Here is a 27,616-nt window from a genome sequence, read left to right as displayed (position 1 = left end):
TCCCTGAGCATTCTGGGGTGTAGGTTATCCGGTCCCATGGCTTTGTTTACTTTGAATCTTGATAGTTCGTCATAGATGCTACTGGGCGTAAATTTGAAATCTTGAAACGGGTCTTTCTGGTTATCTCCCGTCTGCAGCTGTGGACCAGCTCCCGGCGCTTCGCGGGTGAACACTGAACAGAAGTATTTGTTTAGTAGTTCTGCCTTCTCAGAATCTGATTCCGCAAAGTTACCGTCCGATTGCTTCAGGCGTACTATCCCATCTTTGTTTCTTTTCCTGTCACTAATATAGCTGAAGAAAGATTTATCCCCTTTCTTAATTTTCCGTGCTAGCTCTTCCTCCATTCGGAGTTTGGCTTCTCTGACTGCTGTTTTGACAGCTTTAGATCTGTCTAGATAGTCCTCTTTCGCCCCCTCTCTGTCTAAATGTTTGTAGGTGATAAATGCGTCTTTTTTCTGTTTAACTAGGTCTGAAATTTCTTTACTGAACCATTGGGATCTTTTGTTTCTCCTGCGTTTACTTACTGTCTTTATGTATCGGTCTGTTGCTTCGTGTAGGATGGACTTCAGAAACGACCACATATCCTCCACATTGTCAGATATTGCTTGTTTATGTAGCTCCTGATGGACAAAATCTCCCATGCGGTTGAAGTCTGTGCCTCCAAAGTTGAGAACCCTTGTTGCTGTGTTTGTCTTAGGGAAACCTTTCTTGAGGTTGAGCCATACCATATTATGGTCGCTGGAGGCCAGTGTGTCTCCTACTGAGACTTCCGTGACGCTATCTCCGTTGGTGAGAACTAGGTCTAGTAACGCCTGGTCCCTGGTGGGCTCCAATAACAATTGCTTGAGACATGCACCCTTTATGGAGGTTAATATTCTTTTGCTGCTACCCGTAGTCGCGGAGAGTGTGTTCCAATCTGCATCTGGCATGTTGAAGTCTCCTAGCATTACTGTGTCCCCGCGCAGTGTGATGTTCTCTATGTCCTCGATTAATTCCATGTCTTTGTCCTCCTGTTGCCTGGGAGGTCTATATATCACCCCAAGGTATAGGCATTTTTCATTCCCTCTGGCCAGGTTCACCCAGAGGGATTCCCCGGTGTATCTAACATCTGTGATTCTGGTGGTTTTGATGCTTTCCTTAGTGTATAGCACTACTCCTCCTCCCAATTTACCCTCTCGGTCGCAACGAAGTAGGTTGTACCCTGGTATAACCATATCCCACCCATGCGATTCCGTGAACCAGGTTTCGGATATCGCTATCACGTCAAGATCGGCGTTTGTTATCTCAGTCTCTAATGCTAGAATTTTATTGCCCAAGCTGTGTGCATTAACATACATAGCCCTCCATATCTGTGAAGAGATTCCTTTACAAGCTAGTGTGGCTCCTAAATTATCAGTGATATTTCTCCCTGAATTATTGTGGATATCATTGGTACTTACCTTAGACTTGGTAGTGTGAGTGCGACTTGCCTCCTCAGGGTGGTTTCTTACTGCTCTGGGATATAAGTATGTACCCTCCCCCAACTTACCTAGTTTAAAGCCCTATGGAGTAGGTGGGCCAATCGATGTCCAAATACGTTTCTACCTCTTCTGGTTAGGTGGAGTCCGTCTGGTCCTTGTAGTCCCTGGAGCGTCTCGCCGTGGTTTAGGAATCCAAAGTTCATTTCTATGCACCATTCTCGGAGCCATTCGTTAGTCCGTTGAATACGCTCTTCTCTAGCTCTGCCTTTGTTTCTTACTGGAATAATTGATGAAAAGACCACCTGTGCTCCTATCTGCTTCAACTTCTTTCCCAGTGCTCCAAAATCTCTGGGGATGTTCTCTGTGGCATTCCTAACAGTGTCGTTTGTGCCTACATGGATGAGAAACATGGGAAAATGATCATTAGGTTTTAGAATTTTGTCTAGGCTAGTGGTAATATCCTGGATCCTGGCTCCAGGGAGACAGCAGACCTCTCTTGACTATAGAAACTGGGCCTCTTTTCCCTTGAAAAGAGGAGACAGAGGGGACATAATCGAAACATTCAAGATAATGAAGGGAATAGACTTAGTAGATAAAGACAGGTTGTTCACCCTCTCCAAGGTAGGGAGAACGAGAGGGCACTCTCTAAAGTTGAAAGGGGATAGATTCCGTACAAATGTAAGGAAGTTCTTCTTCACCCAGAGAGTGGTAGAAAACTGGAACACTCTTCTGGAGTCTGCCATAGGGGAAAACACCCTCCAGGGACTCAAGACAAAGTAGATAAAGACAGACTGTTCACACTCTCCAAGGTAGGGAGAACGAGAGGGCACTCTCTAAAGTTGAAAGGGGATAGATTCCGTATGAACGTAAGGAAGTTCTTCTTCACCCAGAGAGTGGTGGAAAACTGGAACGCTCTTCCGGAGGCTGTTATAGGGGAAAACACCCTCCAGGGACTCAAGACAAAGTTAGACAAGTTCCTGCTGAACCAGAACATGCGCTGGTAGGGCTAGTCTCAGTTAGGGTGCTGGTCTTTGACCTAAGGGCCGCTGCTGGACCAGTGGTCTGACCCAGCAGTGGCAATTTTTATGTTCTTATATTATGTATAATTATGTAAAATTATGTATATTAGTATTAGACCCCCTAGAATGTGTCAAGTTAGGATGAAAACTTGTATCGTGAACTTGTACTATAATTATCGTAAATCCAGTGCAAATCCTGTTAACTGCATATTACGTACAGTATGTTTGACCTGTAATACGTTCAGAGTTCTTTGGGGAAACGGGATTTAAAACAGAATAAATAGATAAATAAATTGGGTCACAGCAGTCTGAGCCTAAAGAACAGACCCATCTCATGCACAGCAACACCCCAAGGTCTGCTTGGCTAGTAAGAGTTGTGGTGTTCTCCTTCAGGAATGCGAGCAAACCTCTTTGAAACCCAGCTATGTTAGATGCCTTTGACCACATCCTCTGGCAACAAATTCCGTAGCCTGATTGTTTGTTGAATGAACACATGCTTTCTCCAGTTGTAAATCTGCTCTCGATTAATTTCACGGAGGGCCTCCTAATCCCGGTAGAGGGCAAAGGCATAAATAATTGTTCCCTTTTTACCCATTCTGTCCCATTCATGAGTTTGCAAGCCTGTATCGTATTCTTGCTCGATTGTCTGTTCTTTGAGATGAAGACCTCATGCCTGGGGTTACCAGACGTCCGGATTTCCCCGGACGTGTCCTGCTTTTGAGGACATGTCCGGGGGTCTGGACGGCTTTTCAAAAACCCTGCACTTTGTCCGGGCTTTGGAAATGCCTCGTCAAATCGCGTCGGGCAGAGAGGAAGTCTGCGCATGCCCGGATGTCACGCAATGACGCCAGAAACGCGCGCGATGCCATCGCGTGACATCTGAGCATGCGTGGACTTTCTCCCTGCCCAACATGATTTATGGACAAGAGTGGGCAGGGGGGAGCAGCGAACGAGAGCAGGCAGCGGGGGGGGGGGGGCAGCGCTAGGGCGAGACTGAGGGTGGGATTTGGGCGGAGATGGGCACAACTGGGTGGGCCTGGGGGGTCGGGTCTAGGGGGGGTCTGTATTTTCCGATTGGAAAATCTGGCAACCCTACCCATACCGAAACAGGAGATGCTACCTTCCCAAGGTAGAGTGAAAAGAAAAAGAGTAAAGGTGACCTGTAATGTTCAATTCCTTTATTTTTCTGGATTAAGACTTGACATGTATGTGTTTCGACCACTATGACCTGCCTCAGGAGACGGAATCCTGAGTTTATGAATAAGATTAATTAGTATCGCCTATATTGGTAGCTTTGTCTCTGTCTAATCAATGTATCAGCCAAGGGAGACAATCCTGTTACCATATTTGTTACCTTTTTCTTGATTATCTCTTCTTGTGCGCACAGTTTTCTGCTTAGCAAACAAAATTAAATGTGGAGGTTATAGCATAGTGCCAGCTACTTGCATAAAATAAGAACATAAGAAAATAAGAATTGCTACTGTTGGGTCTTGAATCCCTGGAGGGTGTTTTCCACTACAACAGACTCTGGAAGAGCATTCCAGTTTTCCACCGCTCTCTGGGTTAAGAAAAACTTCCTTACGTTTGTACGGAATCTATCCCCTTTCAACTTTAGAGAGTGCCCTCTCATTCTCCCTGCCTTGGAGAGGGTGAACAACCTGTCGTCTATCTACTAAGTCTATTCCCTTCATTATCTTGAATGTTTTGATCATGTCCCCTCTCAGTCTCTTTTCAAGGGAGAAGAAGCCCAGTTTCTCTAATCTCTCGCTGTATGGCAACTCTTCTAGCCCCTTTACCATTTTAGTCGCTCTTCTCTGGACCCTTTCGAGTAGTACTGTCTCCTTCTTCATGTATGGCAACCAGTGCTGGAAGCAGTATTCCAGCTGAGGGTGTACCATAGCCCAGTATAGCGGCATGATAACCTTCTCAGATCTGTTCGTGATCCCCTTCTTAATCATTCCTTAATATGTTCACCCTCTTCGCCACCGCCACGTAATGCGCGGATGGCTTCATCGACTTGTCAACCAGTACTCCCAAGTCTCTCTCCTGGGGGGGGTCTCTCCAACCTACGGGCTCGCACTGCAGGGAAGACGGCAGAGAGTAGGAGCTCAGGGCAGAAAGCAGGGGCGAGCAGGCAGGAGACAGGGGGCAGAGCAAGGCTTCTATGGAGCTGGAGAGTCCTAAGATGTTTTCGACTGGTCTTCAGCAGTCGCTTCTTGGGTTGAGCGGCCAGCCCAGTCGGATCTGAAATTTTGGGTAGTGAATTGGATCACTGTCCAATTTGCATGCATTTCACCTCATTTGCATGCACGGATTCCAAGCGGATCGCAGGGGTGGTGAGCGAATCAGGCCGGATGGAAATTTGATAGTTAAGTGGTCACAAACCGATCGGTACACGATCGGTTTGCTTAGTGAATCTGGCCCTAAGTTAGGTGCCTACATTGGCTAGGCATGTCAATGTAGGCGACTAACTTTAGGCAGATTATATAGAATTTCCCAATTTGTGTCTACATAACTGCCAGAGAGGTGTAGATATGGGAGGGGCATGGGCAGGGTAGGGGGGGTGTCAAGTACATATGTGCTAAGCTTCTGGACTACTGTCAGTTATGTATGCGACTGATGTATTAGGCACAAGCATTGATTCCTGCTGTAGAGCTAACGTATGCACTTGCGCTTAAATTGTGCATTTCACTGCAGACGTACGAGTACATTAGTAATCAATAACAGCAGTTAAGGGCTTAATTGCCATTACAGAATTCACATAATAAGGGGCATCTAAATTTAGGTCAAAACATTTTCTCAGTGGTCATTTATGGTTGCGAAAGCTGGACACTACGGATACAAGATAGAAAGAAGATTGACTTGTTTGAGATTTGGTGCTGAAGAAGGATTTTAGGTGTGCCGTGGACCGCCAGAAGAACTAACAAATGAATTCTGGAAGAGATCAAACCAGCTACGTCACTCGAAGCCCAAATGAAGACGTTGCGACTGTCTTATTTTGGTCAAACCGTCAGAAGAGAAAGATCACTGGAAGACATCATGTTTGGGAAGATTGAAGGAACCAGGCGAAGAGGGCGACCTGCAATCAGAAGGCTGGACACATTGAATACAACCATGGGGGAGGACGCTGGAGGAAACAAAAAAAAAAACCAACACCCCCCCAAAAAAAAAAACAAAAAAACAACTCTGTGGAGTGACAATGTTCCTAAATGGACTTTATTTGAAAGTGTCAAAGTTCCAAAGGTACACTGAAATCATCCACATAAAATAATTCCATCCACATAAAAGTAAATCATCCACATAAGAGCCTTAAAGGACTTAGTCCACTAGGGATACAGGACCCAACACGGTCCGCATTTCGACAAAAAGTCTTCTTCAGGGGTCCCTGGGGGTCCTATAAAGGTGAGTACGTGGGAAACAATTATGTGGTGAGCTTGAAGAAGACTTTTTGTCGAAACGCGGACCGTGTTGGGTCCTGTATCCCTAGCGGACTAGATCCTTTAAGGCTCTTATTACATTACATTACATTACATTAGGGATTTCTATTCCGCCATTACCTTGCGGTTCAAGGCGGATTACAAAAGGTTAATTTAAAAAAGACAGAATTACAATGATTAGCTAGAGAGGTAAGTTGTAGATCTTAAGAGCATTTAGAGGTCGTGTTGTTATTGCTGTTTCAGGAATTTCTTGAAAAGTGTGGTTTTTATTTCTTTTCTGAATGTCCTATAGTCTGGGGTGGTCATCAGAAGGTTGGAGATCTGGTTGTCCAGTCTTGCGGCTTGAGTGGCTAGGAGGCCGTCGTGTAGTTTTGTTCTTTTTACTTCTTTGATTGGGGGGGGTATGAATGGTGAGTGCGTTTTTCTGTGTCTGGTACTGGGTGCTTGGATGAGGCGATTGTTCAGGTATGATGGGCTGTCTCCGTGTAGGGTTTTAAATAATATGCAGTAAAATTTGAAATGGATTCTTTCTTGGATTGGGAGCCAGTGTGAGTTGATGAAGGCTTCAGTGATGTGGTCATGTTTTTTCAATGAGTAGATGAGTCTCAAAGCTGTATTTTGGATTGTTTGGAGTTGTCTTATCGTAGTTGCAGGACATGGAAGGAAGAGTATGTTACAGTAGTCCAATATACCTAGTATTAGGGATTGTACTATAAGTTGGAATTGTGTTCTTTCAAAGAATTTTCGGACTTGTCTCAGGTTTCTCATGATTGCGAATGATTTTTGAATTGTTTTATTTATTTGCGGTTGCATTGTGCAACATCTGTCTATGGTCATGCCTAGTAGTTTTATGGTGGTTTGGATGGGATATTTGGTTGCGTTTATGTCTAGGTTGGTTGTGGTTTGGATTTTGTCATTTTCTAGGAGGATGAATTTGGTTTTGTCTTGGTTGAGTTTAAGTTTGTGATTTTTCATCCAGGTTGTGACTGCTTCAAGTGTTTGGTGAAGTTTGTCTGTCATGGTAGGTTTAGAATGATCGTATGGGACGAGGATGGTGATGTCATCCGCATAACTATAGGAGGTTATGCCTAGATTATCCAGATGCGTTCCTAGAGAAGCAGTGTAGAGATTGAAGAGGGTAGGGGATAGTGGAGATCCTTGTGGTACGCCGCAGGGGTTTGACCAGGATTCTGACTTTTCTTTGTTTGATTTTACACTGTAGGTTCTGAGTTTTAGGAATCCTTCAAACCAGGAGTATACTTTATCTGAGATGCCTATTGCATCTAAGATCTGTAGAAGGATGTTGTGGTCTACTAGGTCGAATGCCGCCGATAGGTCCAGTTGTATGAGTAGCATTTTTTTTCCCTGTACTAAGTTGTTGTCTGACGGTATCCATAAGGGAGCCTAGTAGTGTCTCTGTGCTGAAGTTTGTTCTGAAGCCTGATTGCATGGGGTGGAGTAGGTTATGGTCCTCTATGTAATTGGTGAGGAGTTTGGCTACTAGGCCTTCTATATGTGGCTGATTTATTTTTATGTGGATGATTTCAGTGTACCTTTGGAACTTTGATACTTCCATATAAAGTCCATTTAGGAACATCGTCACTCCACAGAGTTTTGTTTTTGGTTTTCTCTGGATTTTCTTCTTTGTGGCTATTTTGGGGTCAATTCCTTTTGTTTTTTGGATGACGCTGGAGGACCTTTCCGGTCTAGCCCAGAACCGATTTCTTTTTAGATCCACAATTTATCAAGTTGCTCGAACTCGAGCACGAGTCGATGGCATCTAACAACAACAACAACAAATTTATACGAGGGTTCTTCAAAAAGTTTAATCGCTTAATCGCATAAATTGTTTCATATTTGCTACATAAACATAAAGTATTCCACCATGTATTATATTCCAATTTAGAAAGATCCTTCCAATTAATTAAAATTGTTTTAATGGTAATCATTATTAAGTTATTCAACAATTTTGTCACTGAGGAGCTTAATGAAGACTGTAACCCCCCCTCCGAATAATTATTGAATAAGTTAAATGGCTCTGATATAGGAGGCAAATCTGAAATTGTTGACCAGATCTTATTCCAATAATCCGACACATAAGGACATTCAAACAACATGTGCTCTAATGCTACAATCCTGTCTTTGCATGACCAATAGAACTTTCCACAGGAGATTTCTATCTTTGACACTTTAACCGGGGCCCAAAGAGCCTTATGTAGTAAAAAGAAGGAAGATTGCATTAAACTCACCGAGTGTAATGAAGTCGTGACTGATCTCCAAACTGATTTCCATTGAAACTCATCTAAATGTTTTTGAAAGAGATGTTTAAATATTCTGAAGAGGGCCTTCCATTCCTTCAGAAGGCATATTTCCTACCAAATCCTAAGAAACGTTTTAGTCCCAAGGCTGATGAACCTGTTGTGGATACATCAGCTTGCAGTCTGAAACTTACTAGGAGCTTTGAGTCTTCTGTAGAAGAAGTTATATTGAGATCTACAATGTAGGTATCGTTTGTTTTTCAATAAGATAAAGAGGCAATTATGAAGCTTCTCTTTAAAGTGAAAGAAACAAAATTTTTAGATAGCAAGATTTCTATAGTTCCTGATATTTCAAAATGGACTCAAGTGAGAAGGAAAAGATTCTCGTCACTAAAGCAGTATGTTATTACCTTGAGGGGGGGGTAAGAGTTCAGTTACGATATCCTTGTAAATGTTTAATGTTTTTTGAACAACATTCCTATGTCTTTTTCGAGCCCTCTCAATTACAGCTTTTTCTTGAAGGGAATGGTGTCGTAATATCTGGTCTAAATTGATATGTTAGGTCAATATATATCTTTATTCCTGTAATTCCTCAAGTTATTGGAATTGTGTCTCCTCTATGTGGACTATTTAGAGTTAATTGAAATTTTCGTGGTTAATTTTTTTTGTTAATTTAAATGGAGGACTATGTTTTGACTCTATTTTCCTTTTCATTGATTTTTCTTTGATGTAATAATAAAAGCATTAAAAAAATAATAATAATTTCCCAAAGCAGATGGTATCTTACTATACTCTTTTTGAAAATTTTTTGAAAACTTTTTTTTTAGAAAAGTATAAACAATTCTTTATTAATTCATCAACACACTCATATCTCAGCATGCTCAGGGAATTTAAAGGCTCTCCAGCGAGAAAAAAAAGTCCTCACAATTTCCTAGAAAAATAGAAAAGGAGGAGAAGCCTCACACAAACATTTAAAATGAATATTCAACATATCAAATGGTCATATCAGCTCTGCACCAACCGGATTCACTCTCCACGGGCTTCGTCAGGGAGCATCATAGACATCAAGGCAGTACCACTCATCCAACAACTGAGGTGATGTGGCAAGACTCCAAAAAAGAGCAAAAGATGACAATATCAATATATAATTGAGACATAAACGCATTCCAGTGAGTTTCAAGGGAAAGGCAAAGGTAGAGGGAGACAATGAGAAACGGGGAGAGATGGAAAGATAATGAGAAGATGACGAAGCAATATCATTTTATAAATTTATGTAATAGGAAACCCAAATCTTTGTTCAGTCCCGTCTTGTTGGTGCCAAAGTATTTTGTCATATTAACTTCAAAGGCCTTATTCCACAATAACTTATCCCTAGAGCTGTTAATCACTAGCTTTTAACTCTAAGTCTACTCAATTTGTACCATCTTTTAATCATTGTAAACCGCATAGAACTTCACGGTCCTTCGGTATATAAACTGTTATTATTATATTTCAAAAATGTCCTCTTATTATTCTGATATATAGACTACAACAGAATACCCCAGCAGTATATATATATATATAATAGAGAACCAATCCAAATACTGCTATTACCCAGCAATACACTTCTAAATATAAGCCCAGACAGCTGGAAGGGCTCGGGTCTCAGAAACGGAGCCTACGCACAGCAGTGACAATCACAAACTGAGGAAAATCAGCGTAGTACAATCGCTCCAACTCCAATCATTGACCCACATATATTTTTTTAAGGCATTTTCAAAAAGCAATTAAAACAGCTAACCCACAGCCGGGTTGCAGAAAAGAAGTGTAAGCCGGAAACTGAAAAAAACAGCAACCAAACTACTTAGCTTTTATGGCTGACTTGGCTGACTTTGCTGATTTGTCTTTATAGAAGAGTGCAGTCAAATCTACACTAGTGACTGCACTCTTCTATAAAGACAAATCAGCAAAGTCAGCAAAGTCAGCCATAAAAGCTAAGTAGTTTGGTTGCTGTTTTTTTCAGTTTCCGGCTTACACTTCTTTTATGCCAACCCGGCTGTGGGTTAGCTGTTTTAATTGCTTTTTGAAAATGCTTTAAAAAAATATATGTGGGTCAATGATTGGAGTTGGAGCGATTGTACTACGCTGATTTTCCTCAGTTTGTGATTGTCACTGCTGTGCGTAGGCTCCGTTTCTGAGACCCGAGCCCTTCCAGCTGTCTGGGCTTATATTTAGAAGTGTATTGCTGGGTAATAGCAGTATTTGGATTGGTTCTCTATTATCTCTTATTATTCTGCCCATGTAAATAAATGTTTTCTCTGGGGTGGCATGCCTTGTACCCATTATGAGTTCTCTCATAGAGAGGCTTTCATTGTTGCTCCTATTCACATCATGGGCTTCCACCTTCCTTCCTAACTTAAAAAAAAAAAAAAAATACTATCTAAGCTTTTATTTCTTCAATCAATTAATTTTAAAAATAACAAAGATAACTCTTCTTTGTATAAGTTATGAATCTTTCTCATTTCTAATTTCAATTATCTAAATGGATTCGTTTTCTACATCACTATGGGCTCCTTTTATTAAGCTGCGCTAGTGGGGTTAACACGTGCGACTTTTCATCACGCGCGAACCCCCGCGCTGGCCTAAAAACTACTGCCTGCTCAAGAGGAGGCGGTAGCGGCTAGCGTGGCCGGCAGTTTAGCGCGCGGTATTACACGCGTTAAACCGCTAACGCGCCTTTGTAACACTAACCAAATTATTTCTTCAGGGAATCGACAGTGCGTTGCAAAGCTTATTTTAAGAACATGTAGGGCGAACATTGAATACAAGACAAAGTCCGCAGCGGTCAAAACAGCAGTCAGGGAGGCCAAACTTCGAATGGAAGAAACTCTAGCGAAGAATATTAAGAAAGGGGACAAATCCTTCTTCAGGTACATTAGCGACAGGAAGAAGAACACAAATGGGATAGTACGCCTTAGAACGCCAGACGGGAGTTATGTGGAAACAGATTCCGATAAAGCTAAACTGCTGAATGATTACTTCTGCTCTGTCTTTACCTGCGAGGCACCAGGGCACGGGCCATGGTTGGAAACAAAGCAAAGCATGGAAGATCCATTTCAGAATTTTGAGTTCACAACTGCTGATGTTTACAGAGAACTGTCAAGTTTCAAGTTTTATTTATATTTGATTAATCGCTTAATTAGATTATTTCTAAGCGAATTACAGTTTGTAAGTAAACACAATATTGAAACAGTAAATAACATAAAATATTAAAACTTTAACAATTTATACATTAAGTTTTAAGAAAAAAACATAATAGTAAAATATAAAATTACAAATTAAATGTTATAAGGTACAAAGATCATAAAAATTGCAGAAATTTTAGTTTAAAAATTATCTACTAAAATAAGAATTCAATAATATTACGGATCTTGACATATAAAAAGAGCACATGGATAATTTTAAATATTAAAAGCGTCTTTAAATAAAAAGCATTTTAAATTCTTTTTAAAATCGTTTAGGTTATTTATTTCTCTTAAGTGTAAAGGTAAAGAGTTCCAGAGTTGAGGTGCTACTACAGAAAACATATCCTGACGACGGGTTCCAATGATTTTTAACGAAGGAATAGTTAGAAGTTTGTGGTTGTTTGATCGCAAAGAACGTGAAGAATTATAGGGGATAAGTAATTTGTTTATGAATTGGGGTTCATTGGTGTCTAAGGTTTTGAAAGTTAACAATAGAATTTTATAGGTAATCCGATGATTAATAGGGAGCCAGTGTGATTTAATTAAGAAAGGAGTCACATGGTCATATTTTTTTCCTTTATAGATGAGTTTAACGGCGGTATTTTGTATGATTTGTAAGCGTTTTTTTTCTTTTTGGGTAATGTTTAAGAAAAGAGAGTTACAATAGTCAAGTTTAGAAATGATCAAAGAATGAAGTAGAATGTTTAGCGCTAACTGTCAAGACTCAAGGTGAACAAAGCCATGGGGCCGGACAATTTGCACCCACGAGTGCTCAGAGAGCTATGCAATGTTCTAGCGAAACCGTTAGCCATGCTCTTCAATCTCTCCCTAAGTACGGGGAGAGTCCCCCTGGACTGGAAAACAGCTAACGTCGTTCCTCTGCACAAAAAGGGATGCAGAGCAGAGACTGCGAATTACCGACCAGTGAGTCTCACATCAATTGTGTGTAAACTCATGGAAACTCTGCTTAAAGGTAAATTAGACACGATTTTGGATGAGGGAGACCTAAGGGATCCCCGTCGACATGGATTCACTAGGGGTAGGTCATGCCAATCCAATCTTATCAGCTTCTTCGATTGGGTGACGGGAAAGCTGGACCTGGGAGAGTCTCTGGACATAGTGTACTTGGATTTCAGCAAAGCGTTTGACAGTGTCCCGCACCGTAGACTATTAAACAAGATGAAGTCGATGGGTCTAGGCGAGAAGCTAACTGCATGGGTCAATGACTGGCTGAGTGGAAGACTTCAGAGGGTGGTGGTCAATGGCACCCTCTCTGAGACATCGGAGGTAACTAGCGGAGTGCCGCAGGGCTCGGTCCTGGGACCATCCCTTTTCAACATATTCATAAGAGACTTGACCCAAGGGCTTCAAGGTAAAGTAACACTGTTCGCCGACGACGCCAAACTGTGTAATATAGTAAGTGAAAACAATCTTAAGGATAGTATGACGCAGGATCTGATCACATTGGAAAACTGGTCCTCGACATGGCAGCTGGGCTTCAACACTAAGAAATGTAAGGTCATGCATCTCGGCTGCGGAAATCCATGCAAAACTTACACCTTGAATGGAGAAACACTAGCTAGGACTTCAGAAGAACGGGACTTGGGAGTGATCGTCAGTGCAGACATGAAGGCTGCCAAACAAGTGGAGCAGGCCTCATCCAAGGCAAGGCAAATGTTGGGATGTATCAATAGAGGCTTCATCAGCCGCCAACCTGAAGTCATAATGCCGCTCTACAGAACCATGGTGAGACCTCACCTGGAATACTGTGTGCAATTTTGGAGACCACACTACCAAAAAGATGTGCTTCGAGCTGAGTCGGTCCAGCGAATGGCCACTAGAATGGTCTCCGGACTCAAGAGTCTCCCATACGAGGAAAGACTGGACAAACTGCATCTCTACACTCTTGAGGAGCGTAGAGAAAGGGGAGACACGATTGAGACGTTTAAGTACATCACAGGTCGTGTCGAGGCGGAAAGCGATATATTCTTCCCCAAGGGACCCTCGGTCACAAGGGGGCACCCGTTCAAACTCAGAGGAGGGAAATTTAATGGTGACACCAGGAGGTATTTCTTTACAGAAAGGGTAGTAGATCACTGGAACAAACTTCCGGTGCAAGTGGTCAAGGCCACCAGTGTACTCGACTTTAAAATAAATGGGACATCCAGTGGGATCCCTACGGGGGTCGAGCTAAGGAACTGGGTCATTAGCACTCAGACTTGATGGGGTGAGTCAGAAGAGTGGGCAGACTTGATGGGCTGTAGCCCTTTTCTGCCGTCATCTTTCTATGTTCTATGTTTCTAAGGTGCGCTAGCGTTTTATAGCGCATGCACAAAATTACAGCGCGCTAAACTGCACGGTGCGCTTCTAGAATAACGCCAGCTCAATGCTGGCGTTAAAGTCTAGCGCGTGCAGCAATTTAGCGCGTGCTATTCTGCGCGTTAAGGCCCTAACGCACCTTAGTAAAAAGAGCCCGTAGATCCTTATTTCAATTACACTGGCTATCATTTAAACAAGCATCTTGAAAAACATCTGCTACAAGATGTTTTTGTGTTCTTGTCTTGACTGGAGCCGTTGCGAGCGCTGAATACTTTGTGCTTTATATTTTCATTCCACTAGTGTGTGGCGCAGTGGTTAAAGCTGCAGCCTCAGCACCCTGAGGTTGTGGGTTCAAACCCACACTGCTCCTTGTGACCCTGGGCAAGTCACTTAATCCCCCCATTGCCCCAGGTACATTAGATAGATTGTGAGCCCACCGGGACAGACAGGGAAAAATGCTTGAGTACCTGAATAAATTCATGTAAACCGTTCTGAGCTCCCCTAGGAGAATGGTATAGAAAATTGAATAAATAAATAGTGTAAAAAGTTTCAGCCTCTGATAACCAGAGCTGGTATTGTGACATCATAATGCCTCATTCCACCAATGCTTAAGAGCCAGCCTCATCAGTGATGTCACAATGGCTGGATTGTCCAATACTTAGCTCACTTGTACTACATTTTGATTTCAAGAGTGGCGCAGTGGTTAAAGCTACAGCCTCAGCACCCTGAGGTTGTGGGTTCAAACCCACACTGCGCCTTGTGACCCTGGGCAAGTCACTTAATCCCCCATTGCCCCAGGTCCATTGGGCAGATTGTGAGCCCACCGGGAAAGACAGGAAAAAATGCTTGAGTACCTGAATAAATTCATGTAAACCGTTCTGAGCTGCCCCGGGATAACGGTATAGAAAATTGAATAAATAAATAAATGAGAGAACTCATAATGGATACACGGCTCCATACCCTGAGCTATACCACCCCATAGAGAGAAAAAATTGATTTACATATATGCATATTTAAGAGAAATATAACAAAACCGTACCAATTATTTCTTACACTATTGGTTTTTTTTGGGTGGGGGTGGGGGTGGGGAATTTGAATTGATGATAGACATTTTTGCTATTGATCTCTTACTATTCTGACCATAAGGTCATTGAAGCAGTGCTTTGGTCCCGAAAAGGGCTCTCCCTCAGAGGTGACGCCTTTGGTTTGCATTGTGGCATCTAATCTTGTGTCTGTGTGATTTGATTTTTGTCTTTAAAGTTTGGCCTGTCTCTCCAACATATCATCCTTCTTCACATTATTCGCATTGAATGATATATACTGTATTTGAGGAACAGCATGGGTAGGATACCTTTTATGTTGAATGTTTTTTCCCATGTGGTTAACTGCAGGGCACAAATCGTCACTTAAAATATTGTAGGTATTTGTACCCTTCTTTTGATTCTCTCTTTGGAGATTGCTTTTCACTAATATTTGCTTCAGAATTGGTGGTTGAGGGGAGGCCAAGCCTGATGGAGCTGGGAATATCTCTTTCATTAATTCATTGTTCTGGAGTAGTGGCTGTAGGCCTTTTATGATTTTTCTCCGTTTTTCTTGTTTTGAATTATATGTCACTATAAGGGAGCCTAGAGATTGGGTACTTGTTTTTTTTTTTTTGTATTTGTACTGCAAATAAACCAAATTTGTTGAGTAAATTGGCCTTTCAGGTATGCATCACTGTGTGCTGTAAAGTTTTTTCAAATCACCCCCTTACTAAGGAGCGGTGTATAAAAGCAGATGGCTACATAGTGGATAGTTTTACATGACCTTGGATAGGGGGCTCCTTTCTGGGACTCTGGACTCCCTGAATTTCCTATAGCTCCCTCCTGAGTGAAATGGTGTGATCCTATAGCTCCTTGAAATTGCCTTGCCAATTAGGGGGTTCACATGGCAGCAGAAACAGAAATGACGCCCAAACAGGGACCTGATGATGGAGCAGATAGATCAAAGCTTTTATTGTATGCCTGTTCAGTCCCTGCCTTCCTATGTACAGGGTGCCCACAAAACACTCCTTGATTTTAAATGGTTACAACACCAAAATTGATTGGACTATTCTTTCACCTTTGAGGCTACAGTTTCATCAGCTCATAAAGTTTCATATGGTATCTGTTGATTACATCGATGCGATAATCGAGCTCGGACCAGACTCTCCGAAGCATATCCGGCGCGATCGCGTTTAGAGCTTCAGTGATGCGTTCCTGCAGATCATCCATAGTGGCGGGCAGTGGAGGTACGCACACTCTGTCTTTCACGTACCCCCAAAGGCCAAAGTCACAAACAGTAACATCCGGTGATCTCGGGGGCCACTTGAGGAACGCCTGGAAATTTTGTCACGTTGCATTGTCTGAAGGTTGCAACGTCTGCACCAATTGCAGCTTAGAAGGGTGAAAGTGCAAGCGACTGGGTAAGATCTTTGCTAACCGTGCTTTTGGGGACTTGTGTTTGCAGACATCTTATTTCTAAACATATTCCAATAAGTTTTGATTTTGGAACCATTTAAAATCAAGGAATGTTTTTGTGGGCACCCTGTACAATTTGAAACCATATCAGTAAAACATTGAAATTGATGAGTGGACTATGTGGCTGTATGTTGAACTCAATAGAGTCTTACAGATAAAGAAAAGCTAGGCAAAAGCCATTCATTAACGCAATGTCTCTGTTTTGGGGTTTTTTTTTTTTTCTTCTTTTGTAGCTGCCTTGGAGACTGGACATCTGGTATATAAATCAACTTGGAAAAGGACATGATTCAGACTGTTCCAGATCCTGCAGCTCATATCAAAGTAAGCTTTCTTTTAATGTGCTATTCCTAGAAACAACTTTGAGGAAATCGCGCCATTCTGAAGCTGCTTCTTTGTTAATTATAACTTCATGCTGATTGTGCTGGTAAATTAAAATGAGAAATGAACAGTCTTGACCTTTACGATTTTCTGCTCGTCTCTTTCTTGGGTCAATTTTCAAAGGACTTAGATGCCTACCTTTGAAAATTAGACACCTAAACAGCCCCTCTGAAACCTGTCTGGGTTGTACACCTACATGTAAGCCTTTAGAGGTAATTTCTATTCATGTACCTGTCGAGTCGTTGAGTTATTGGATGAATAAAGTCATTTGAACCGCTGGATGAGTAAAAGGACATTTTTACAATAGTTTGTGGTCATCAGTCAGATTAGGACAGTTCCATTCCTTATTTTATGTATTTCAGTTTGTGGATTTGTTTCCCCCAAATAAATAAATATACATCAGTATTCTAATGATTTTCACAAGTATGTGGTATCTGCATTATAAAATAACTCCTTGTTAATTTCACGGGGCAATTAAATGTTCCTAAAGACTGGATAGGTTATAGGAGTTATAAGAAAAGTTGTAATGGAGAGCTGTAGAAAATCCGACCGATGGGAACGGGCGGAAACTAAAGACTGGGGATTAGGGGGAAGCAGGGGGAAATGGGTAGGGCTCGAGCATGCCCAGTGGGGCCCGGGCACTGCACGTGCTCAGAGAGAGGAAAAAAAAAACAACTCTCTCTGAGCTATTGGAGAGCTTTTCCGCAAATTGGGAGCTGTTGGGACAACACCCATATGGAGAACCTACATTACAGGTAAGTAACTACACTTTATAGAGTTAGAGTGAAAGAAAACGGTTAGGAGCGCAGCACTGATTTCCAGCACTCCGAGACAATGCTATAAGCGGGCGCTTCCCTTTAGACACCCTGACGCCACACAGAGACTACGTTACTATGTTGGATTCTGTTTTAGACTACACTTCTCTCTCCATATTCGCGGTTTCAGCAATCGTGGTTTCAATTATTCATGGTTTTTAGCTTGCTGGCTCCTCCCCCCCCCCTCCAAATTACATCAGCTTGCATAGAGAAATCGCTGATTCTACGCGTTTACGGAGAAAATCGCCGATTCCCGGCACTTTCTTCACCGTGTTTTGCCTCTCCTTCAGGAACAGGCCAGGTCTCCCACCATGTCATTTGCGGTTTCACCATATCCACAGTGGCTTTTAATAGAAAACAGCGAATAACGTATGAAAAGAAGTTATTCGCGGCTTTTCTGTATTCGCGGGTCTGTTAATCCCCTATCACAGCGAATAGGGAGGGAGAAGTGTATGAGCATAAGCCAACATCGGTGTGCCTGTCATTTTAGCGTCTGCAGTTACACCAGCCATAGACCTGGGGTAGCTACAGGCCCCTAAAACTTGCAGTTTTCTGTAAGTTGAATGTGTAAATAATAGTTCCACACATATGCAAAACGCCAAACGACGTTCCTACTTCCACTTCATACTGAGCCACTGGAATCGACTGCCCCCCGCAAATCAGATCGCTTGAAGGATTCCTCAACTTTAGGAAAACAATAAAAACAGACCGCTCCACCTAACTCTCCTGCCCATGATCAAAGGATTGCAAAGAATTTGTGCATTGGTAATAGTAGATCCCGGTATGTGTCACGTTTGGATAAAAACTTGTATCAAAAATTCTTGCAGTGTAACCGTGGCAAATTTAACCTGTACACTGTATATTATAACCCTCTTCTATCAAACTGCACTAGCCGTTTTTAGCGCAGTGAGCCATGCTCAATGGCCCACGGTGCTCCCAAGACTTATAGGAACTCTGTGAGCGTCGGGAGCAGCGCGGGCCATTCAGCGTGGCTCACCGCGCTGAAAACTGCTAGCGCAGTTTGATTGAAGAAGGCCCGTGTTTATTGGTATTAGGTCCCTAGTAGGTGTCGAGTTAAGACAAAAACTTGTGTCGTAAAATTTGTACCGAATCTATGGCAAATCGTAACCTGTTGACTGCAACTGTACATTATGCATGTAACCTATAACCCGTTCTGAACTCTGGTGTAAACAAGATAGAAAACCAATTAAATAAACTTCGCCTTGTATTTACCTTCTATGACAGAATAGCGCCTAGGTGTGTTTTCTGCCATTTACGTTCCAGTCTCCCGAACATTTACATAGGCAATCTGTGCCTTGTTAGAGAATTGTCTTTTGGGTGTCTTAACAGTGGCATACCTAGGGTATGTGGCACCCGGGGCCCATCATTTTTTTGACCCCCCCATCTATATGAAAAATATGATTTTTAGTAACAATTCACATATCGCACAACAAGAGTGTACCTAGGAAAAGGCAGCATCTTAAACACTGCAGTGAGCACTAGAACACCAACACATACATTGTAAAACTAAACAAGCCAGATCCCGTACAGTCAATTGATCCTGTAGTCAATGACAACTGAAAACTATGTTCTTTTCATACACACAGAACAGAGATACACCCTCGCCCAATATGGAATAATCACAAACTAAAAATAGAAATATGTAGACAAAAGTTAAACTGAACCGCCAAGAAACCAGACCCTGGATACAATGCAACACCACAAAAACAGTAACACATGTCCTCTAATATAGTGCAAAATATAAAGACAGTAGATGTAAATTTGAAAAAACTGATACATAACAATCACCACTTTACAAATTAACAAATAAAAATAAAACAAATAATGAGAAATAAAAAAATACCATTTTATTGGACTAATCCCCGTAAGCTCGGTCCCCATCCCCGCAAACCACCTGATTCCATCCACACAAGCCTTGAATTGTTTATATTAAAGTATAAAAAGAAACAATATTCTGTACAATTGTCAATTTATAAATCAGCGTCTTCTCTCCACTCTCTCTTCCCCATTTCCCTTCAGCGTCCTCAGCCCACTCTGTCTCCACTTTCCTTCAGCACACGCACATAAAAACAAGCAAGTAATTTTATATAATTTTCATTCTATTCATTCATAGAAATTAAAGTCTAAATAATGCCAGTCACATAACAAAACATGATTTTACAAAAATAATTCCCTGCACAGTCAAGCCTGCAAGGATTACTAGATGTCTTTCAGCAGCTTCCCTCCCTTCCCCTTACCTTTGTGGCCAAGTCAAAATGATCTACCAACAATAAAATTTTAAAAACACAAAGCACGCTGTACGCAGAGAAAATGTTAATTATCATTTATATTCCGCGGGTTTTCAAAGAGGTTAAGGCAGATGACTTTATGCAATGTCACCTCAGTAACAACTATACAAAAATAGACAAATATTCCCCCTCCCTTTTTACTAAACGCGATAGCGGTTTTTAGCGCAGGGAGCTGCGCTGAATGCCCCATGCTGCTCTCGACGCTCATAGGCTCCCTGCGCTAAAAAACGCTATTGCGGTTTAGTAAAAGGGGGCCATAGTGCAAAATATAGACAGCATATATAAATTCTCAAAACGGACACATTTTGATCACTAAATTAAAAATAAAATCATTTTTCCTACTTTTGGTAATTTCATCAGTCTCTGGTTGCACTTTATTCTTCTGACTGTGCATCCAATATTTCTTCCCTTCTTTCAGCCTCCTGTATACTTCCTCTCCTCCAGACCTCATTCCCTCCCCAAACTTTTTCTTTGTTTCACCCTGCCCCCTTCTTTCTTTTTCTCTCTCTCCATACTCCCTTTCTTTCTGTATGTCTGTCTTTCTCTTTCTCTCCGTACCCCATTTCTTTCTTTGTTTCACCCTGCCCCCTTCTTTCTTTCTCTCTCCATGCCCTCTTTCGTTCTGTCTGTCTTTCTCTCTCTCTCTCTCCGTGCCCCATTTTTCTTTGTTTCACCCTGCCCCCTTTCGTTCTTTCTGGCTCCCTGTCCCCCCCTTTCTTTCTTTCTCCCAGCTCTCCCCTCCCCCATGCCACCACCATTGGGAAAATGCTGCCACCGCCGCTGTGGAATAGGCTGCCACTGCCGCCATCTGGAACAGGCCGGCGCCGAGTTCGCCCTGCTTCTCTTCCCCGCGGGGCTGACCAACTCGCCAGGCAGCGATTAACTGGCCCAGAATGTCCTCTCCGATGTCAGAATTGACGCAGGCAGCGAGAGTTGGTTGACCCCATAGGGAAAAGCAGGGAGAACTCGGCGCTGGCCTGTTCCCGATGGCGGCGGTGGCATTCAAGTGGCTAAAGAGCCACAGTTTGCCGGCCTAGGGAGAACACTGGAGGGTGGCCATATGTGCACCCCCTTGGGGCGTAAACCCGGGGGTGGACCGCCCCCCACCCCTCACCTTGGTATGCCATTGTCTGTACCTCACTCCCTCCCTATGACCAAAAATTTTCCTTTCTTCCATTCCTGTGTACACAACCATCTCTTTCCCTCCCTTCCTCTCTCCCAAGTCCATGCCTTCTGTGTCCAAAAACGCATTCCCTTCCCCACCTCAACATCTCTTTCCTTCTCTTCCTCTCTCCCAAGTTCATGCCTTGTGTCCAAAAATGCACTCCCTCCCCCCTTTTGTGTTCTGCGTTTGCCTCCTAGCCCTCATCTTAGCAACTTTCTCAGCCAAATACAACTTGAGCCGCGAGGCTCGTTTTCTGCTTCTATCTACCCTGCCGTGCACACATAGCCAACCGGAAGTCTTCCCCTATGTCAGCGCTGACGTCGGAGAGAGGGCTTAAGTAAAGCCCTCCCTCCCTCCAACATCAGCGCTGACATCGGGAAGACTTCCGGTCAGCTATGTGTGCGCGGCAGGGCAGGTAGGAACAGAAGACGAGCCTCACGGCTCGAGTTATATTTAACCCCGTGGGTCCCCCGTCGTCCCCGTTCAGCTCTCTCCTGTGCACCACCTTGGGGCGTGCACCCGGGGTGGACCGTCTTCCCCTAGGTACGCCACTGTGTCTTAAGATCTTATAAGCCCATCGTTATATAAGTTATTTGGCCTGGAAAGGGACATCGAATTTAGGATGTTCAAACTTTGTACTCTTTCTTATGACATCAGATATATAAGCCAAAATGGAAAGTTTTTTGAAATAAACAGGGTGCCCACAAAACACTCCTTGATACCATATGAAACTTTATGAGTTGATGAAACTGTAGCCTCAAAGGTGAAAGAACATTCCAATAAATTTTGTTTTTGTAATCATTTAAAATCAAGGAGTGTTTTTGCAGGCACCCTGACATGCTAAGGGAACAATTTTAAATATGCAGTTGACCTAGTTGCAAGGTACTTGTGCACGTTATACTCATGTGACAGATCTTTAAACTATAGTAAGTGGGGCAGAGGATTAGGGTTATCAGATGTTCGGATATACCCGGACATGTCCTCTTTTTAGAGGACATGTACGGGTGTCCGGACAGCTTTTCAAAACCCTTCTGATGTGGCTTCGAGCATGAGAACAGGTTGAAGGAGGTGGGGCTGGGAGGCTGAGGCTGGGAATGGAATGGGGCATGACTTGGATGGAACGGGGCAGGGCTATAAGTCCGGATTTTACAGTAGGAAAATCTGGTAACCCTATTGGGGGTGTGTGTGTGGAGGACCGCCCCGGGCGCTGTCATGGTGGGGGTGTAGGCCTTCCCTCCAACCCCCATACCTCTTTAAATCTTCGCCAGCGCGAGCGACCGCTCAGGCCTGCTGCTCGCGCTGGCCTGGCTCCCCGCTGAAATCACTTCCGGGTCACGGGGGACAGGAAGCAACGTCAGAGGGAAAGCCAACGCTGGCGCGAGAAGCAGGCCTGAGAAGCTGCATGTGCTGGCGAATATTTAACAAGGTACAGGGGCGAAGGGAGGGCACAAGTGTGGTGTGGGTGGTGGGGAAGGAGAGGGCGCGGAAGGATTGGGGGGGGTGGAGAGGAGGGCGCAAGGGCGTGGCTGTTGCTTCCTACCCTTGCTACGCCACTGCAGCTGTATGTGCCATCTAGAAATTTACTTGTACAAAGAGGACTTCCTTCTACAGAAATGGTGTCTGCGTTCCACTGTAAAACACGGAAAGAAATGAAAGTGTGAGAAAGTGGTTAGTGTAACTTCCTTACCTTAATAGCTGGCATTACAATTCTCTTTTATTTCAGTCAGCCACATCATCTTAGCTAGGAAGCAGATCGATCATGCCCCCGTTTGTATTTCTGCGGTAACATTTTGCAATCTAACCAGTAACCACTGGCGTGCCTGGAAGAATACCTCAGTTTGAGAAAGCGTGCTTACAAAAGACCTGAAAAGAAACAGGCTTTTTTTTTTTGGTCAGGGCTTTCTTTTTTCTTCTTTAGAGGAGAGGGGAAGGAGTGGAAACATTTCTGCCCTGCTCTGTGCCACGCTGAAAAAGGTTTTTGTGTGTTTGGAAAGAGTTTGGCAACTTTAGGAGAGCTTCCGGGTCACCCCTTACAAAACACATTTGCAGCTTGCTCTCTAGGAAAGCAAAAGACATGCATCGATTTGCGAGCCATGGAATCAAGGGTGAAATACTCACGTGGATTAAATACTGGCTGGAGCATAGAAAACAGAGACAATACTCGGACTGGAAGAGCGTCACCAGCGGGGTGCCGCAGGGCTGGGTGCTTAGACCCGTGCTCTTCAACATCTTTATAAACGATCTGGACATTGGTACGACGAGTGAGGTGATTACATTTGCGGACGATACGAAGTTGTTCAGAGTACTGAAGACACAGAGGGGATTGCGAAGATCTGCAACATGACATAATCAAGCTCGTGCCCTTGACCCACTCATTTCCGCGCTCCCTTTTTTGACTTGTGGGTGAAATTTAGGCATAATGTGTAATTAATTGTAATTAGTGTCAGTAATTGCTTGTTCACATGCCAAGAATTGGTGCTAATTAGCTTGTTATTTAATTAATTTGCACGCGCAAATTAGGTATGCGCTCAAATTTAGGTGCGCAGTTGTCAGCGCATTTTATAGAATTAGTTGGCATGTGTATTGCCCAATGCATTTCTGCATTCAAACATATTTCAAGCACCATCTATGATCTTCCTGGCTGTGAGGATTGTTTTTTTCCCCTTTTGTGTCCCGCTTCATGCCTGCTAGTTGTAAAATAATCTTTTCATTTTATATATTAATTGCACTCATGTAGGACGCCATTGGTAAAGGTGCCAAGTAAAACTTGAACATTTGTTTGTTGTTGGGTTGGAAGGGACATGGTTCAACTTTAGTTTAGAACCTTCTTCATCAAACCCAGGAGCTCCCTTATTCTAGAATAGTGGGAATTAAAAGACGGGATCCTGTCTGTTAGGGTCCATTTTGGGCAGTGATCTCAAACTCGCGGCCTGGAGGCCACAAGCGGCCCGCCAGGTACTATTTTGAGGCCCTCGGTATGTTTATCATAATCACAAAAGTAAAATAAAACAGTTTCTCTTTAGCTATAAATTCCAATATTATTATTAAGACTTAGCCAAAAGGAAAGATTTATAAACTATAAAGAGTTTTTACCTCACGCAAAATTGTCGTTAATAAGACATTAATGATTTTTTCTGAGGCCCTCCAAGTACCTACAAAGCCAAAATGTGGCCCTGCAAAGGGTTTGAGTTTGAGACCACCGATCTTGGGGGTTAGCGCCCATGAAAAGGATCTGTGTGTCATCGTAGACAATACGATGAAACCTTCAACCCAATGTGTGGCGGCAGCCAAAAGAGCAAACAGGATTCTAGGAATTATTTAAAAAAGGGATGGTTAACAAGACTAAGAATGTTATAATGCCCCTGTATCGCTCCATGGTGCGACCTCACCTGGAGTACTGCGTTCAATTCTGGTCTCCTTATCTCAAGAAAGATATAGTGGCGCTAGAAAAGGTTCAAAGAAGAGTAACCAAGATGAAAAAGGGGATGGAAATCCTCTCGTATGAAGAAAGACTAAAATGGTTAGGGCTCTTCAGCTTGGAAAAGAGACGGCTGAGGGGAGATATAACTGAAGTCTACAAAATCCTGAGTGGAGTACAAGTGGATTGATTTTTCACTTCGTCATAAAATTACAAAGAGTAGAAGACACTTGATGAAGTTACAGGGAAATGCTTTTAAAACCAATAGTTATGCTCTGGAATGCGTTGCCAGAGGTTGTAGTAAGAGTGGATAGCGTAGCTGGTTTTAAGAAAAGTTTGGACAATTTCCTGGAGGAAAAGTCCATAGTCTCTTATTGAGAAAGACATGGGGGAAGCCACTACTTGCCCTGGATCGGTAGCATAGAATGTTGCTACTCTTTGGGGTTCTAGAATCTTGCTATTCTTTGGGATTCCGGAATCTTGCTATTCTTTGGGCTTCTGAATGGAATGTTGCTACTCTTTGGGTTTTGAAAACAAATATGGATTACCTCATAAGCTATCCAACCCACAATTGAATATCAACGATCATAAAAAGGGGGGTATTTAGGATAATTTAAACAATATTTCCTTTGAAAAACTTTTTTTTTTAGTTCAAGAATTTTATTGATTTTGTGAAGTACAATATGCAAAAACCAACAATATGAGTGTTCCAAAGGCGGAACGCAGAGGAGGGCGACTAAGCTGATAAAAGGTATGGAAAATTTTCCATACGCTGACAGGTTAAAAATGCTGGGGCTGTTCTCCCTGGAGAAGAGGAGACTTAGAGGGGACATGATAGAAACCTTCAAAATCCTTAAGGGCATAGAGAGAGTAAATAAGGACAGATTCTTCAAACTGAGGGGAGCCACAAGCACTAGGGGTCACTCAGAGAAATTGAAAGGGGACAGGTTTAGAACAAATGCTAGAAAATTCTTTTTTACGCAGAGGGTGGTGGACACATGGAACACGCTTCCGGAGGAAGTGATAGGCCAGAACTCTGTACAGGGGTTCAAGAAGGGTTTGGATAGGTTCCTGGAGGATAAAGGGATAGAGGGGTACAGATAGAACTTGAGGTAGGTTATAAAAGTGGTCAGAAACCACTTCACAGGTCGCAGACCTGATGGGCCGCCGCGGGAGCGGACCGCTGGGCGAGATGGACCTCGGTCTGACCCAGTGGAGGCAACTTCTTATGTTCTTATGTTCTAATAACAATGTACATCACATACGTCAGTGTCAAAATTCTATTTTATGATGTAGTGTAACATTTATGCTCCCCCTACACTTTATATCATTGATATAATGCCCCACTTTATAAGCAGACTCACCCACATGAGAACTAAATTAGGAGGTTGATGTATCATAAAAATGCTCTATTCTCAGTTTAAAATTTACTGCGCATGTGCTGGCGTTCTAAGGATACAAGCGCCATTTTTTTCAACGTGACTGTGTAATGACAACTTGAAAGCTAGTGTTAAATCCCATATATATATATAAAAATAACCCTGAGGAAGCCACCTCACGGCGGCGAAACGGGTTCCCGTAGGACCTGATACATGGGGCTAGCAGCGAGAATCCTACACGTTGCTGCATGATAACCTAACATCAAGTCGAAAGATAAGTGCTGGATTGTAGCCTTCACTGATGTTACATCTTAGTTAAATTGCGTAGTTTGCACTGCTATCCTTGCAATATTTGCACATGTGAAACGATATTTGCACAATCTTTAAAACAATGCTATTTTGCACATTAGATAGAAATTAAAATTAACTAAAAAATGTAAAAAAATATAATAACAAGAGTAGTCAATTATTTCAACTATTTATTAGTGACAAATTAGGTCACTTAAAGAAGTGAAGGTTTTGGATCAATGAAAGATACCCACGCCACAATTCCTTATTTGGATGATAATTTTATGATCCTTGGAGTGGCATATCTGAGATTCTTTCCTTCATAGTTTGCTAAACTTTAATCATCTATTGAGATGGTTCCTTTTCTCAGTTGATTAACCCTTTTGTGGATCTAGTGATTTCTGGTTAATCTTTCTCAAGTTTCAAGTTTATTATTTTTCTTGATTAATCGCTTAATCAAATTCTAAGCGATGAACATATTAAATAAAATCAAATAAGGACAATACAGTACAAAACAAACTTAAATAATAACATTGGGTAAAAACTAATACATACTATTATATATTCATGACATAGGGTAAGTTAAGGGTTTAGAAATACAATTGATAAAGAAAAGTAAAACAAAGGAAAAGTACATTAGGGGAATCAGTTAACTCCTAGCTTAACACAGTAAAAGAACATCACTAAATTAAAAACTATTTAATTAAATATTAAAAGCATCTTTAAAAAGAAATGTTTTCAAATTGCTTTTGAATTTTGCTAAATCCTGCTCATTCCGCAGGTAAATGGGAAGATCGTTCCAAGTTTGAGGAGCAGTTACGGAAAAAATAAATTGACGTCTAGTGTTAATAATTTTAAGTGATGGAATGGTTAATAGGTTTTGCTCATTAGACCTCAGGGTTCTATTTGAATGATAAGGAATTAAATGTTTAAATATGAATGCTGGGGTTTTATGAAGAAGAGATTTAAAAACAAGCAGACAGAGTTTGTACGTTATCCGATGATTAACTGGAAGCCAATGTGCATCTATCAAAAGGGCTGTAACATGGTCATATTTTTTAGACTTAGTGATGAGTTTGATGGATATGTTCTGAATAATTTGAAGTCGCTTAATTTCGTTTAGCGATATCCCCTTGAATAGGGCATTACAATAGTCCAATTTAGAAATCACTAAAGAATGAATAAGAATGTTTATTGATTTAGGACATAGGAATTAGGACATAGGAATTAGGACACTTTTTTGTGTTATTTTTGGTTTAAAAAGATGGATGCCCAGCACAGACTATCTGCCAGTATCTGCACAATTCCCAGGTTGGCACCTGATCCCTCAGTATTTAGTGCTGGTCCCTGGACTTTGGCCCGATATTGGATATCTGGGCAAAAATCTGATTAAAATGTGCTGACCACTACGGGCTACCTATCAGTCCAATAATAGACAGTGATATTAAGGGTAGGTTTCATGTTGCCCTAAAGTCATTAAGACAGAGGTTCTAACAGCTAAATCACAACCATGCATATGAAATTTGTATATCTAGACTCCAAAAGCCCAGAAGCACAAATACACAATATTGCTCTGTCTCTAGGTCTCGGGGCCCAATTATGCACGCCAGCTGAGATGTTATCATATTTAAGAATGAGCATCTGTTAGA

The 27,616-nt window shown here is 42.2% G+C and overlaps 1 protein-coding gene across 4 annotated transcripts in view; it reads left to right on the top strand.

Annotated features, from left to right (window-relative positions):
* ERG (ETS transcription factor ERG) overlaps positions 1-27,616 on the top strand; it is a 429,387-nt gene that overhangs the window by 119,425 nt on the left and 282,346 nt on the right. For 3 of the 4 annotated variants that reach the window (XM_033949789.1, XM_033949786.1, XM_033949787.1), the window contains exon 2: positions 16,449-16,536. The exons of the other annotated variant lie outside the window; for it this stretch is intronic. In XM_033949789.1, the coding sequence (XP_033805680.1) occupies positions 16,498-16,536 (39 nt within the window). In that variant the 5' untranslated portion in view covers positions 16,449-16,497. The remainder of the gene's footprint in view (positions 1-16,448; positions 16,537-27,616) is intronic. 4 annotated transcript variants of the gene reach the window in all.

The sequence above is a fragment of the Geotrypetes seraphini genome, chromosome 6, assembly GCF_902459505.1.
Source record: "Geotrypetes seraphini chromosome 6, aGeoSer1.1, whole genome shotgun sequence".
Classification (NCBI taxonomy): Eukaryota; Metazoa; Chordata; class Amphibia; order Gymnophiona; family Dermophiidae; genus Geotrypetes; species Geotrypetes seraphini.
This window is presented reverse-complemented; position numbering and strand designations above follow the sequence as displayed.